Genomic DNA, 14,949 nt, shown 5'->3' on the forward strand with positions numbered 1-14,949 from the left:
CAGAACGTGCAGCCAAACTTGATATTATTCCTATTAAATCTACAGAAAGGGGATGCCTTTCCAAAAATCTGTTTCTGATCACGTTCCCGATCTCAGAGTGAGGAGAAATTGAATCGGACAATAAGATAATCGTTATTAGAGCTGCTCCAAAGAATGAGCAGAACTGATCGGATAAACACGAAAGCATTGAACAACCTGAACACGCGTGTATAAGTTGGTGTGCTGAAACGTTACAGTTTTACAGTGTTCTTATCTGTAAAATAAGAAAAATTCCAATGTTTGTTTTTTGCCTTTCCATGCTGGGGGAGCTAATGTCCTGTTACAGCGAGCAGAGATATGATTACTGAGGGCACGACTTTAAATGAAGAAGCTTACTGGGATCCCTTGCAGTCCAGGCGCCCCCGTCTCTCCAGGTATTCCGGTGTGACCCTGATGGGCACGACAGAAATCATGAAATCAGAAATCATGAATCATCTCCTAGACCTCGAACAGAATTGGATGGATTTGTACTATTAGACAATGATTGTTTGGTCACTTCAGTCAGTCTCTCCAAACATATAGAGCCCCATCCCTTACGTATGTAGAAGTGAATGGCCCATGTTAGAGAGACGGGGTCCAGACTTACTCCTTACCATCGGCCCCGGTTCACCTGGCGGCCCAGGGGCGCCCGTTTTCCCTCGGTCCCCCTGAGGAAAAACAACAACAAAACAATCAAATATAATCTAAATTAATACTTGCTTTCGTTTAATAATGATCCAAAAAGCAACAGATGTGTATTTCAGAAGCAGGAATCTTTTGCTTAATAGATGACAAATGATCAATATCCAATTTGCCACATTGGGCTCATTGTTTCAGCACTAATCGCATCCTGGACCAAAAGAGAGCGCTCTGAAAATGATTAAAATGGATGCTGGTCAACATCAAATGTGATGCTACCTAAGTGTGACAAATGGAGACTACACCAACCTTTTCTCCAGCGATGCCCGTCTCTCCAAACGGCCCAACAAAACCAGGGAGCCCCTGAAGAGGAGGAAACATCCTGTCAGAACCGTTTCTTACTTCTCTTTGTTCTACTAAAGCTAGATTTTTCATAATAGGCTGCTCAGCTTTGGGGCTTCAACAAAACAGACACACAGCGAGCATCAAACAGAAATCAGGAGAAAAGCCTTTACCCTCTCGCCAAGTTTTCCGACCTCGCCAGTTATCCCGGTCTCGCCCTACAGCAAAGCAGCCAATTAGCATATCACAAACTAATTCATGCCTTTCGTTTTAAGTTCAAATCAGTCGAAATGTGCTCAGAGGCCCGTTCCCCTGTGGTTACGGAGAATTAACATCTAATTTACTGATATTCAGATGATATATGATCATAAAAGAGGACCAGGCAGAGAGAGAGAGTGTTCACTTAAGGTTGGCAGCGGTTTTGGCGCCGGATCTGGCACCGTTAGGTCTGACCTTGGGTCCATCTGGGCCTGTCAATCCAGGGAATCCCTGCCTCCCAGGCCTGCCCTGAACAGAAAGCAAAAATGACACATAGTAGTGTACCGCAGCTCCACTCCACACAACAGCAGCAACAACGTGTGTAAAAGTTACAGAAGACCGACAACTGATGCTGAAACAACAACAACAGCAACGTCTCTTTAAGAAACTTAAGGATGAATGAAAACAAAGAGACGTTTTATGGCATCAACGGCTCCTGATAACACACAGAGCCCGAATAAACTTTTACTGTAAAAGAGTTAGAGGTCATTTCTCCGTCCATCACGCTGACAAACTGCTTTCTATTCAGTTTGAAACTGAAGGATAGCTGTTTGTGTGTGTTATTTTGAAAACAGAGGAGAGCAGAGCAGGTAATACGAGTATTCAGAACAATAGAGAGCTTATGTTTACTTATGTTTAGTGCACTGCGGTTTGCTGTGTATTGTGCAGCCAACGTGATTACAGTGTTGTGGTGTTTTTTCCTAACTGGTCTTGAGTTGCAGGGCTCGTCCAATCAGCACTCACCTCGAGTCCAGCGGGTCCGGCTGGCCCGACTGGTCCCTCGTCACCCTGACAAGAAAAATCGCAGCAAAAGGTCAGGGGGAGGAAAAATGTCTTTATACTTCACTTGATTTTCGAAATATCAATACCTGATGTCCAGGTGTTCCTCTTGGACCTGGCAGACCTCTCGTCCCTTGCTTTCCCTGTGAAAAACAAGATGGACAGTGAACTGTCTCTGGATTTCTGAAGTTTCTTGACTTCAGATGTTTTTGGACTTACTTTGGGTCCTGCAGGGCCGTTTTGTCCTGGTGGGCCAATATCGCCTGGAAAGCCCTGTGAAAGTAAATAGAGATGAATAAATCATTTTTATTTATTTATTTTTATTTAATTAAAAAAAAACAACAACAACTTAGATGTAATCAGCCCTACCTCTGGGCCAAGAGGGCCAGGTAAACCATCAGGGCCCTTTTCACCAGGTTTACCCTGAGAAATGTCACAAGTTATGTTACTGTTGTTGCACAAAGGGATCTGCATCGAAACCAAACTGACAACACCGCAGCACAAATTCATCACAACCATCTACCGTAAACCTGGAAATGCCAAAAGAGCTCCTGCATCCTTCTTAATGTTTACCCATAAAGTCGGGGCGCGGCATGATGGAGACATCATGCGGCGGATCGAGCCGGCAACACAGCAGGTTTTCAGGATCAGAGAGCGCTCAACATATTAAGGATTAGTCTTAATGCTCAGGGAGCATTTGCACTGTGTCCTGCCTTTTGAGGGGTTGGGTTAGTAGGGGTTAGTAAGTTCTTGGACCAGATTTCTCCACAACTTGCTTTTGTTTGCTTTTGGAGGACTTCTATCAAAGAGCATCAGTAACTTACTGTGCCCGTCGCAGTACAGCGCTGTACTTTCACATCAAAATGCTCCAGAAGCTACTCTGTGCTTCAACCGGCTTTATCAATCATTTATTGATCAGAGTAATTTATATACACTTTACGAGCGTCATAAAAAAATAAGGGGGATCAATATATGAACACACAGAGTAACTGTGCTGGGAGCTGCATCCCGGAGCGCCTCTTCTCTAAAAGCAGCGTTAGTTGTGCTTTTGAAATTTTATTTTTTTTCCCCCTCCGCCGGTGCTCAGGGTTTGAAAGAAAGATAGAAAAATACCTGCGGTCCAGGTTTTCCACGAGGACCCGGCACCCCAGATGAGCCACGCATGCCCTGTCACATGAAAGGCAGCACATATTTTAAACAAAGCAAGGCAAAAAAGTTGGTAAAGCTGATTAGATACAGAAACAAAGCAACTATTTTCTCACGAAAGGACACACAAATGGTAAATCCACTGCACATAAGAGCCGAGCATACACCAACGTACACCAACGTACAGATACCTTGTCCCCTTTGAATCCACACTGCCCCGGCTCTCCTGGCAGGCCAAAATCCCCCTAAGAAAAAATAACCAGAGAAAAAAAAAAACAAAGAAAAAATAACCAGGGGAAGCATGAGACTCTGCGTTATCTGTCCGCTCGCAGCAAAATGCTTCTCTCCTTTGCTTTCATGGATTTAGAGCGTTATTGGGCTGAGAAAGACATGTGCAGATCACCTTATCACCTTTCAGTCCTGCTTCCCCGGGGTTGCCCGGCACTCCCTTGGAAGCACAAAGAAAAAACAAAAAACTTTAACGTCCTTTTTTTGGATTTTACATCGTTAGTATGTTTGTTTGAAAAAGATGTAACTGCATCGTGGAGGAGTTCACCAAGTTTAAAAACTGACCCCAAAACATTGTGAATTTTAAGAATCAAGCTCAATATCTAAACTGGGAACGTCTACTTATCCACATTTTTTACCTTGAGTCCTGGTGGTCCCGCCGTGCCCATGAGGCCAAAAGAGCCCATGTCTCCCTGCCACCAACAACACACACACAAAAATCGGCTTACTGGATCCAATACGTGCTGAGCTTTTAGCTGCACAAAGAACTAATACAACAAAATTCATTTACATTAACGTTAGACAAAAATGTGGCAATCAGATAGGAGAATGATTATAAGAGAATGTTTACATGTGCTGACATTCAATGCCAGCTCTCAGCACTTCACGGTTTTTCATACTCATACCGTTAAAGTATAGTGCGTTGAAACCCAAAACCAGCCTTCACAGTCAACAAGGATTATTTTAATCAGTCCAAATTAAAATATTTGGAAGGAGAAACCTCCCGCTTCTTTCCAGAAGGATGAAAACAAGACAAAGAGAAATGTGAGAGGCAGGATGCTAAATATAAACTGAGAATCAGGACAGATTAAACACTCACAATGAGACCAGGGACTCCGCATGGACCAGGATCTCCCAGTTCACCCTGTTGGGGGTGCAAAAGGAGGAGATGCATGAGAGACGCAGCATGAACAGACAGACGTGTAAAGCTGCAGCAGAAAGAGGAAGAGTGCATTTTTGTTTGTTTACGAGCTTGTTCCTGCATCGATAGCGTTAATGTGCTCCTCCACTCAGTTTAGCATATCGAGCGAGCACTTGGCACTTGACACAAAGAGGCTTGTTGTCCAACTGAGCTACCCCACCGACACGCCACATGCCATGTCTACATCCTCTCCAAGCTACGCATCCACCAACGGAGAGATGGATGACACACAGCTCAGTGTGGCCTTCCTGTGGCCTCCTCCTCCTCCTTTCGCCGTGAATGAAAGCACACGAATGCGGCCAAATGGAAGAGCCCCACTCTTCCCTCTGAGGGGAGAGGAAATGAAGCCTGGAGGAGGCTCTCAGGGGTCAGCCAGCCACCCTGTCAATCACCGGCAGCAGCTCAGGTCAAAGTCAAGAAAGTGACGTGAGCGGAACTGCTGATGAATCTGGTTAATGGGAGTGGATGGCGATGGGGGGGACGAGTCAGTGCTGCTGATTTTCATCACTGTCCAGTTTGTGCAGCAACAAAATAACAGTTCAACACAAACTACAGCTCAGTCCCTCTGAGCTTTTTTTTGTTTGTTTGTTTTTACTGCATTTTTATACGAAAGGTGGCATCTGGTGAAAGCTGTTGGGTGTGATGTTGCTCGCTGTGTGTATCTATAATTGTTTGACTTACTGGGTTCCCATCAGGCCCGGGGGGTCCCCTCTCTCCAAAGTCACCAGGAAACCCCTGAACGCACAAACAAACAAACAAACACACAGACAAACAGGACGGTCATGTAATCAAACGGGGAAAATGAATGTCTTTCATGTCCATTTGCTCAAACTGTTATTTTTGATGTTGGATTTTATTCATATATCACATAGTGAGGGGATCAATGACGTGTGTTCCAAATCAGAAATTGGCAAAGTAAAGCCAGGCAAATCCCATCAATTGTGATCCCAGTGCTTCACTCCTGGGAGACCAGCAGGAAATTCCTTAGCTGAGTGTTTTCCGAGCGGCCGAGCATCTCTGCGTGTGTGTGCTGGCAGGGCGTACTCAGCAGCCCGCTAACCAAACCCCCAGGACTTGCCTAAATGGCTGAATAAAGCTGCTTGGCCCAGGAACTGCTGACTGCGTCTTTTTTTGCTTAGTGCTCGTAATTCCATTATAGAGGCAGAACAAGAGGCGTGATGCAGCCGTGAGGCCACACGCTCAACATGTGCTTGTCAGCGCGCCAAGGTCAACATGGAGCAACATCACGGCTCAGCACTCGCCTGCATGGATGAGCGCTATGGTAAGAAAAATGACAAATGGCAGATTGAGCTGAGTCTATTCTGCTTTTTTGTGTCTGCAGATGGAAAAGATCAAAGTAAAAAAATAAAAAAATAAAAAATCTCCGGAGAGCTAAAGAGACAACGGAGATCTGTAACGGCTTCTTTCTAACATCAGGCAAATGTGAATAAAATTGGTGCAACATGAGGCTCACGGGAAATGTGGAAAAGTTTGCCTCGCCACAGAAATGTCAATAAGTGACTCAGTTTGATCCAAAACACATGCAAGTTTTTGTCCTCGTATCGACAATAAGTGTGAGCAACCTTGGTGGGATCCCTCGTGCACAATAAGACAATCAGCAGATAAACACACAGAGGAAACTACTGGATGCTGTAAAATCCAAAGAGCAAGTATGAGCTTTTTAGTGGCTCAAACTTTTGAGCCTTTAAAAAAACGTGAGTCATAATGTTAGATCCAAACATGCAGAGTCTTTCTGTAGTTTGCTTCTGCTTTACTGCTGAGTCAACACGGAGAAAAACGCTTTACGCAAAGTAGCTGGCCTAATTTCCCACCACAGAGGGAAAAAAAACAAAAGACAAAAAACGCTTTCTCATGATTCAGTTATTATAAGCATACTTGTGGACTTCAGTGTCAGTCAGTAAAACAGAAGATGTACACCAGAATAAGTCTGGGAAAGTCAGATTGGCAGTTGTGGTTATGAGCAGCAGTAATGTTTCCATGTAAGACAGGAAGGACGGGAAATTTACTTCCAGGCGCCAATGACAACAGACTTCCTCGGTCTGTGGGTAGATAGTCCAGGTAGCCAAACCCATAATGACGCAGCATATTATGATACCAGTCTGACGCAAAACGAGCCCAGAGGTAAGGACAATGTAGAACATTAGATGTTTCCTAATCAACTTCAGGAAGAGAAAATTACTCACACGAGATTTACAGATGGGCAGTCAACGACTTTAACAGGAGGCCAGTAATTTCTGATTTCAAAGAGGGAACTGACTGCGAATGTAAATATGATACATCCACATTTGTATTTCCATTAAGTTTGGTCACACTATAGAAGCTTCTCTCATTACAACAGATTTACGACTAAGGTCAGTCGAAGCTTCGCGGTGAACGAGAGTCCCTGCCAGAGTAATGGCCCCTCAACACACTTTAAAAACAGCTCTGTGATAGCGTAAAGAGTCCGTAGATCAAGACTAAACATCCTCACTTTCACAAGGCTGCATTAAAAATGTTATCTGAGAAGTATGTTGAGAGAAAACTTTACCGGCCTACCCATCTTGCCCTTCTTCCCATGAACACCAGGAATTCCCTGCAAACAGGAAAAAAAAAAAAAAAAAAAGAGAGATAGAAAGAGGAAAATACATCATTGTTCCATAACAATATTTGTTTCACTCAAACATGCAGACTGATCAGCAGTGTTGTAATGCCTCTTGGCTCACTGACTAAAAAGCAGAAATACAGATTTGATCCCCTGTCCTGGAGGGTTACAGGGTTACAGTGAACCCCCGGTTTGGTTTCACTAAATTTAAATCCTGCATTTTATAACTTTATAACTTTTTTAAGACTGTAAAAGATTGGTACACAGCTTGCCAATTCGGTACAAAGCAGCTTGCATTACTTTGAACTTATGAAAGTGATTTGGTAATGTGTGCCTGGAGTCCCTCCAGAATGAAATCTATCTCTATTTCATGATTTGGGCTCATGGGAAGTCATATAATGCATCCCGGTGGGAACTCAGTCTCAAAGCTATGAGTACTCACTCTCTCACCATCAGGACCAGGAAGGCCAAAATGCCCAGGGATGCCAATGTGTCCCTGGAGAGATGAATAAAAGATGGAGAGGAGGACCAGATAAGGCCGAGAAAGATGGAGAAGCAAAAGAAGGCGAACAAGGTCGCACACTGAGGCTGAGCGGAGATGATGGATGTGAACAGCTGAACTGTTAGACGGCAACAATAACACCAAAAACACATCTAAAAATATCTACAAAGAGTTGAGGCGCGAACGCTTTGATCTGCAGGTTTTTAGTTTCCTGAAGCGGGGAGCGAGCGGTCTGGAAGAGCCAAGCCTTGAGGCAAGTGTATATGCCCATGGACTGCATGGTGCTGGCTTCCACGATGTAGTCCAAGGGCACATACCCTCACATCAGGGATCTCTGAAGATCTGCTCTCTCTGCTACACCTGCTCAGGGGAGGAAGGAAGAGGAGGAAAGTGGCAGTGGGAGAAATTACAACGACGCTGCGCACTGTAAGAGGCTCTGGATTGCGTTACGATCGCACAACGGCAGTTAATTGCTCCTGCAGCGGTTTGAACCTGGACTAACAGATCTGTTTATGACCTTGGCCGTTTTATGGAGTCACACTGGTGAGATAATTCGGCGAGCATCTTCAGAGTTCGGTCGAGCAGTTCAACACATTTGCTGTAGAGAGGAGAAACCTGCCTCGTATTTACTCACCCTGCCTCCCTTTGGCCCCATTTTTCCTATAGGCCCCGGAAAACCCTGCACGGAATAGAAGAAAGAACAGAATTCAAACTGTGGCACAACTTCAGTCCAGCCAAATTAGGCTTTCTCAAATCTTCATGATGAGCAGGTTTTTTTGCATCCCTTTTTAAAACTCTACTCAGCATCATGAATGTTGCGGCGGTAATATTTCAACAGCATTCAGCTTCAGTTTCTCAGAGAGCAGGGAAGGAAATATCCCGCCTTCGACCGTAAAGATAAACTCCCAGCTCAGGAGAGCACCCTGATGATTCACGGCGTGTAGATGGTAGGGGCTGCCAAAGCCTATTCCATCTCACACCGCCAAGTGTGTGAGGGGGTCAGAGTTCACTGAGGCACCGAGGCCGCTTCCTGAACTCTGGATCATCGTGAACATTCGGCAAACGCAAGTGAGTGAAGCAGACAGCCAAGTGGTTGTTTTTTTTTTCCTAAAAGTCCAATGCTGTTCCTCCAGGTGAGGCGAACACAGACACCAACAGTGTGAAGCAGGGAGCACCCAGAGGAGCGGTGGCGTTCGGCACACTTTTATTACCCTTTCTTTCTTCGGGGTAGTGCTTCCTATGGAAACCTTTTGACATTTTATTTCCTCGGTGGACCAGCGGCAGCCACGGCTGAAACTCCACCACAGGTGCTTCGAGAGTTTAGAGCTGCTGTTTCTCTTCCTGTGGCCCTTTTTTACCTTTCATTTAGCTGCTAGAAACTTTTTATTTGGATTTCCCCATATTGGGTTTTGTTTTGTTTGTTTTTTGGAGCCTGGTGCTGCGATGCCGATGGCTGAGATTTATTTATTTATTTATTTTATTTTATTTTATTTTTTTTTTGCTTCAACCAGCATCCAATATCTTTAAATGTGATTATTTTCCAGCTCCAGAAAACACACAAGGATTCAATTTTTCCCCTATAATTCCCATTTCATTCATCAATGTGACAGTAAGCTAACAATACTAGGTCAAATTTGATTTATTAAAAAGGTCAAAATTGCACCAATATTTTTCAAAAAAGCTAAACTCAAAATGGATTATATCTTAGCCTCCAGTCATTGTTTTATATGTGTGTGTGTTTGTGTGTGTGTGCGTGTGTGTGTGTGTGTGTGTGGCCCTGTTCAAACAGCACTGCAACACTAGATTTACTGCACCTGCCTGCCAGGATATCCTTTGGCCCCGGGGCTTCCATCATCACCCCGCTCACCCTGTGGAGTTAAAAAGGACAGGAGATGAGTGAGTGAGTGAGAAAGGAAGGGAGTGAAGACTGAAGGATGGAGGGAAGGAGGCAACGCTTTTCAGGAATTCACCGTTTGTGTTGCAGCCTCACCGGTCGCTGTAGTACGGGGGCTAAGGCAGACGGGAGGGGGGTGAAAATGAAAGCCAGCACTGTACTATGAAGTACCAAACAACAAGCTGTTGGTCCTGTGAAGAATTTAAATCTTCTCAATAGAGACCTTTTTGTTTAGTCAGGTCTGTGTTGCCAGTAAGCGCTATTATGGTGCGGTTCAAGCCGCATGCTGTTCAGACTACGGCCAGTACAGTTTCATCTTAATATGTTTATCCTCATCAACGCACACAAGAACTCATGAGTCATTTCTTCCTTTGAGTCAAGACCAAACCAAATGCATCCCATCCAGAGGAGTGTTTCAGTCTACATGTAGGGGAAAAATAAGATTATCTTATGAAGGCATGCAAGAAACTACAGGCTCTCCATACAACGTATTTATGGCTAACCACATTCAAAGACTCACTGGCAATCGCTAGTTTCCAAAGAACGCAGACAATTCATGTGTAGGGAGAGAGCAAAAGTCAAAGTGCATTTTTAAAAATGTTACGAGGATTCTTGTAAAGGGCCACAAACTGCAGCATCTGTATGAGTTTTAAATGAAATAGCAGCAAAAGGTATTTAGACGTTATTATATATGTGTGTGCTTTATTAGGTAGACTGGTGTAATGGAATGCAGTCAAACATAATGGCATCCATCATTATGGCTCATAATGTTCTGGTTTTATGACAGAAGTGTGCAAATTTAATCCAAAATTTATGATTGAAGCTACAGTGGACTCGTCTGATCAGTCCGCAGACAGACAGTATTTCAAGCGCCTCTTACTGTGATAGCTTTTCATCAGGTTCTATATCCCTGACACAATAATGCACACAGAGGACACATTACACATCCCTGGTGAGGCGAGAACATTTCAAATATCTGTCATAATCCCAGTTATTCCAGCGATCAGCAGCTGGTGGCGGTAGGACACTAAAAAATGTAGCAGGCGAAGAAGACTGCTAGCCAACGAAAACTTGGCTGTTTTGGTGTAATTCAAAAAGCTAAATTGACTGAAAACCCACAATTTGCCATTGTGTGTCATGTTAGATCGTGTGTGTGTGTGTGTAAATCTCAATATTACAACAAATGAATGACTCAAGAGTTTTCTGAGGCGACGCAGTAAAATCTTTCTGACACAAGATGACCAAATCGACTGCAGAAAGAAAATGTTCCAACAGGTCTGCCACTTAAATCATTCCCAAATAAATGAGTGTGTTATATCCGGAGAACACGTTTCTTTCTCAGAGATAGTAGAACAGGGATTGAACTGGAGGGAAACGAGGAGGAGGAGGAGCAGTGACATAAGGGTGTCCAAACTATTTAGCCCACTTGTAACTCTGCCAGAAATCCCTCGTTTTTCCCGCCAAGATTCCCAAACGACTGAAGTGTAATGTCTCTGCTCTCTAGCTGTAATCCCCCCCCCCCCCCCCCCCACCCGTCACCCCCTTTCTGTACGTCCCATGTCTCTGTGTTAATGTTTCCTCTCTGCCATTCCCTCCCTTTCTCCTCTTTTGTAACTATAAATGGAAAGGCGTGCTGGCGTCTAATAGGAGCCGCCTCTGCAGACACTTAGCTCTTCTATTCAATGAGTAAACACACACTGACGTGCAATCCTAACACACGGCAGCCATCAGACACACAAACAGCATGCTGCGGATTTAGACAGCATGATAGGGCTTCAAAGCGCCGAGGGAGGGGCCGCGTCAAAAGAACCGAAGAAATCACATTTCAGCTGTTTTCAGACGTCGCTCTCGCTGTTCAGAAAATCATCTTTGGTTTGCGTCCTGTTGTTGTTCTTAATCCCTTCAAAGAAAAAAAAAAAACAAAACAAAACATCACACTGATTTTTTTTTTAAGAGCAATGATGCATCCCATCTCAACCTACTCTAAGCTTTTTCTACCCATTGACCTCGAATCACCAACATTACAGTGACATCGCAGCTTGGCAGTACAGAAGTGAAGACAGAGAGAGAGAGACAGAAATATCAGATATCCAAATTTATGCAGGAGAGAAAATGCATCATAGACATGAATTTAGAGGAATAAATTACTCACAGGTTCACCTGGGAGACCCGAGGGACCAGGGTGACCTTTTTGTCCCTGTTGACAGACAAACAATAGAGTTTAGACAGTTTAGAGTTTTGCACAACAAATTTAACTCCTACGGCATTTTATCACATTTAAATTCTGCTCACAAACCCTCCAGAGAGGTTTGGACAGAAAACATTAAGAGTCAAACTTAATCTAATTATTTTTTTGTTTATCACCTTGTGCTCCAGAACATCTCAGTTAACACCACGGGGACTGAAATCATGTGGAAGATTTTCCAAGTTGATTTAGTGAAGACCTTACTGTGTTTCCATATAAAAACAAAGTTTAATAAAACAACTTAATTTCACCCAAAAGGCTCCTTTAAACCGTGAAACAAAAGCGGTACTGAGAAGAAAGCTAATGGCTGTTTAGGCTGTAACATGCATGATGCAGTTTTAATACATTGCTGTGTCTGTTTCATCACCGCCAGCACGACACTGATAAAACTATTCTGTGTAATCTGCCTTTAATTAAGCAAGTAAACCAATTAGCGAGGTAACAATTAACACCCGTGAGGGTAATTAATAGCCACCTTCATACTGCATGCCAGCCGGCTGCACAACGTAGTCATCCTCTCCCAATCAAAAGCCTACAGGAGATGGAGTCGTGTCACGTTATCGCTGAGGGAAGAACACGTTTATCCCTTCAAGTGTGAAGTCATTAGCCACCAGCTGCGTCGGCCTCTCAGCGGCAGGACAAGTGAACCGCAGGGGAGGAGAGTGCAAACAAACATTTCATCTATCCTGCCACCAGACTGTCTAGATGAGGATTAAAATCCCTTTCTGTCCTGTGAGATATTTAGTTTTACTGATTAAAAGCACGGCTCAACTTTAATAGCTGCTTCCCCGATTTTTATGGAGGCCTGCGGGTCGGTCACGAGAAAGGAGAACGCACGCAGACTTAAAAAGCCCATTTTATCATGACTAGGCTGATTTCAATATTGAGACCAGTTTATTGACATTAGATTAAATTCATGTGAAAAATAAAGCAGGAATAATATTGGTTTTCATACTTGGCAGGAAGCTTAACAGGGGAAACATCATTCAGAATCCAGAGTGATTCTGCCACATGCTGGATTAAACGTCTTCAGTCTGTGCCCCGGCCTCTTATATCCACGTTTTCCCACGTAAACATCTATTTATCCTCTTTCTAACGGAGACTGTGATGATAAAATTAATAACACTCTCTAATCTGTTTTAACAATGAAGCATCAATCAGGAGTAAATTGTTTTTATTTTTTTTTTAACAAAAAGACTGAGAACACAGCTAGCTTAGCTCTGACCAAAATGCTTCACCTACACGTGACGATTTTTGCAAATGAATACTTGGTTTGGTTAAAAAATAAAGAGACTTTGATGACCAGAGTTAAGCGTCTCCTTTCTTTACCTTTATATTTACTGTACATCCATCAGAACTCCAACAGCAAAGCAAATGTGTTTTGCTTTTGTGAATGTGTCTTGATGCTCTTTAAAATGAAAACCCTGTGTTTTTCCTCCCAATAGCTCCATTAACTTTAAAGTAAGTACAGTTAATTACTGTGTAAAAACACCACACACACACACATCTATATCTGCTTCAATGAACATTTCATTTAAACTTTGTGGCACAGACGGTCTGCGTCGTGGACGTGATGTCCTCCAAATGAGAATATTCAATCACAGCCGTGTACTTTTCTGTGAATTATTCAACACACGTTTTCCAATAATGGAGCCTGTCGTGGCTGTTGTCTTTGGAAAGTTAGAGCGCCTGATTACAATTTGAAATTAGGTTTTGTGCCTATGAAAACCATTTGGCTGCACAACACGAGGTACTGTGATATTGAGGGACCCGCCGGTGGGTCAGAGAGGGCCGAGGCAAAGTGAGACTGACATGCTGGCATGTTAACATCCCAACAGCTAATATCAGTCCAGTCGATCATCGTAACCACGGAGAAGGAGATTGATAACACTGTCGGAGCAGCTCTAGTGCATAAATCACAATCAACAGAGACTCAAGTCTGTGACATCACCATGATGTGAGACCTGATCTTTACAGATGAGGAACATTCCTGGCTGCCCTGCAAACGCTCAGAGCTCCAATAAAAATCCTCTACAAAGAAAAAAAAGACATAAACCCTTTGAAAGGGCAACTTTTTTAAGACGAAAATCTTCACATCACGTCTCCTCCAGCTGTTATACCATAATATCTGATTATGAAGGAACAGAAAGACATGCTGTTGCAACACACTATCGGGTAACGTAACTACAGCGGCTCTTGTTTCACTCTCATTTCATCCAGACGAAGAACAAACACCGCACCCCACCATGAGCCTTAAAATCTATCTGTCTGTCTGACATTTATCTGCAGAAAGGTGAAATACCTGAAGGGATTTTAAAGAGAAGATGAGTGTCCTGCAGGGGCCTTGCAGCAAAGCTGGTAGAGCTGAGTACAGTAAGATGAGCGAGAAGAGGTCTCTCCCTAAAGCACTAACCATACGAGGGGTCAAAACAACTTTCACAGTCACTGTAAATCCACACAAATGGCAAAGGATTGCAATCTCCTCTCTATGAGTAGCAAACTGTTTCAATCAGTGTAACTCACACCACATCACCCCTGCAGGCAGCAGCAGCACTCCTGTCTCCCCTACAGAATCAGTAACAGACTCTTCTTGGCTTCTTTCTTTCCAGAGACCTCCATTTTTATGACAACACAAAAACTGATTCCCACCTGGCCTGCCTAATTCTTCGCTCTTGGACAAATGAAACTCAGCAAATAAAGGTATGAAAATGTTATTATGCACAGCTGAGGACCAGGAGGGGGAAAAAAAACTTGAGGGCCCCACAACTAATAAAACGTTGAGCGTTATTCCAGTGTGCCATGATCAGACTTGGCTGTGTAAAAGCCGCCCTGGTCCAGAGCTGCTTCTAACGCTCTGCGGCGGTTTCATCACGACAAGCGAATACATGGATCGCCTCTTACTTCGCCGTGCAGGCGGACTCCCAGGCAACCTTCCCATTACATCTTTACACATTTCCCACTGTGAGGAAAGGTTTCTCTGGCAGCAGGCCAGAGACAGAGCAAAAAAAAAAACCAAAAATAAAAATAAATAAAGGTCCATAAAGCTGGAGCAGGTCACAGCTTTATTGGCTGTTTGAACAAGAGCAGAGAAGAGAACAAACGCTGAGCTCCGTTCTGCGGCAGATGATGGAATTTCGGTGTAATTTGAATAGAAAAGTGCGCTGTAAGGAGTTCTGGCTTCAAGTCTACAGAGTATGAGCAGGGAAAAAAAAAAAAAAAAAAAAAGAGTTAAGCACAGCTGCAAGCAATGAGGTGTCTGGTGGCTTTCAGCAGAGCCAAGCTGGCTGCCTTGATTTTATTAGCTGGATACAAA

General features: G+C 43.7%; 1 protein-coding gene across 2 annotated transcripts in view; it reads right to left on the reverse strand.

The window, feature by feature from the left end:
• The window catches only part of col27a1b (collagen, type XXVII, alpha 1b), a 56,161-nt gene that overhangs the window by 21,039 nt on the left and 20,173 nt on the right, over nucleotides 1-14,949 (reverse strand). For both annotated transcript variants that reach the window (XM_029511040.1, XM_029511038.1), the window contains exons 8-27: nucleotides 11,544-11,588; nucleotides 9,312-9,365; nucleotides 8,132-8,176; nucleotides 7,438-7,491; nucleotides 6,942-6,986; nucleotides 5,075-5,128; nucleotides 4,292-4,336; nucleotides 3,831-3,884; nucleotides 3,587-3,631; nucleotides 3,375-3,428; nucleotides 3,151-3,204; nucleotides 2,407-2,460; nucleotides 2,257-2,310; nucleotides 2,127-2,180; nucleotides 2,002-2,046; nucleotides 1,453-1,506; nucleotides 1,173-1,217; nucleotides 967-1,020; nucleotides 633-686; nucleotides 376-429 (exon numbers count right to left, since the gene is read on the reverse strand). In XM_029511040.1, coding sequence (XP_029366900.1) covers nucleotides 376-429; nucleotides 633-686; nucleotides 967-1,020; nucleotides 1,173-1,217; nucleotides 1,453-1,506; nucleotides 2,002-2,046; nucleotides 2,127-2,180; nucleotides 2,257-2,310; nucleotides 2,407-2,460; nucleotides 3,151-3,204; nucleotides 3,375-3,428; nucleotides 3,587-3,631; nucleotides 3,831-3,884; nucleotides 4,292-4,336; nucleotides 5,075-5,128; nucleotides 6,942-6,986; nucleotides 7,438-7,491; nucleotides 8,132-8,176; nucleotides 9,312-9,365; nucleotides 11,544-11,588 — 1,017 coding nt within the window. The remainder of the gene's footprint in view (nucleotides 1-375; nucleotides 430-632; nucleotides 687-966; nucleotides 1,021-1,172; nucleotides 1,218-1,452; nucleotides 1,507-2,001; nucleotides 2,047-2,126; nucleotides 2,181-2,256; nucleotides 2,311-2,406; nucleotides 2,461-3,150; nucleotides 3,205-3,374; nucleotides 3,429-3,586; nucleotides 3,632-3,830; nucleotides 3,885-4,291; nucleotides 4,337-5,074; nucleotides 5,129-6,941; nucleotides 6,987-7,437; nucleotides 7,492-8,131; nucleotides 8,177-9,311; nucleotides 9,366-11,543; nucleotides 11,589-14,949) is intronic.

This window comes from Echeneis naucrates, chromosome 9 (genome assembly GCF_900963305.1).
Source record: "Echeneis naucrates chromosome 9, fEcheNa1.1, whole genome shotgun sequence".
NCBI classification, from domain to species: Eukaryota; Metazoa; Chordata; class Actinopteri; order Carangiformes; family Echeneidae; genus Echeneis; species Echeneis naucrates.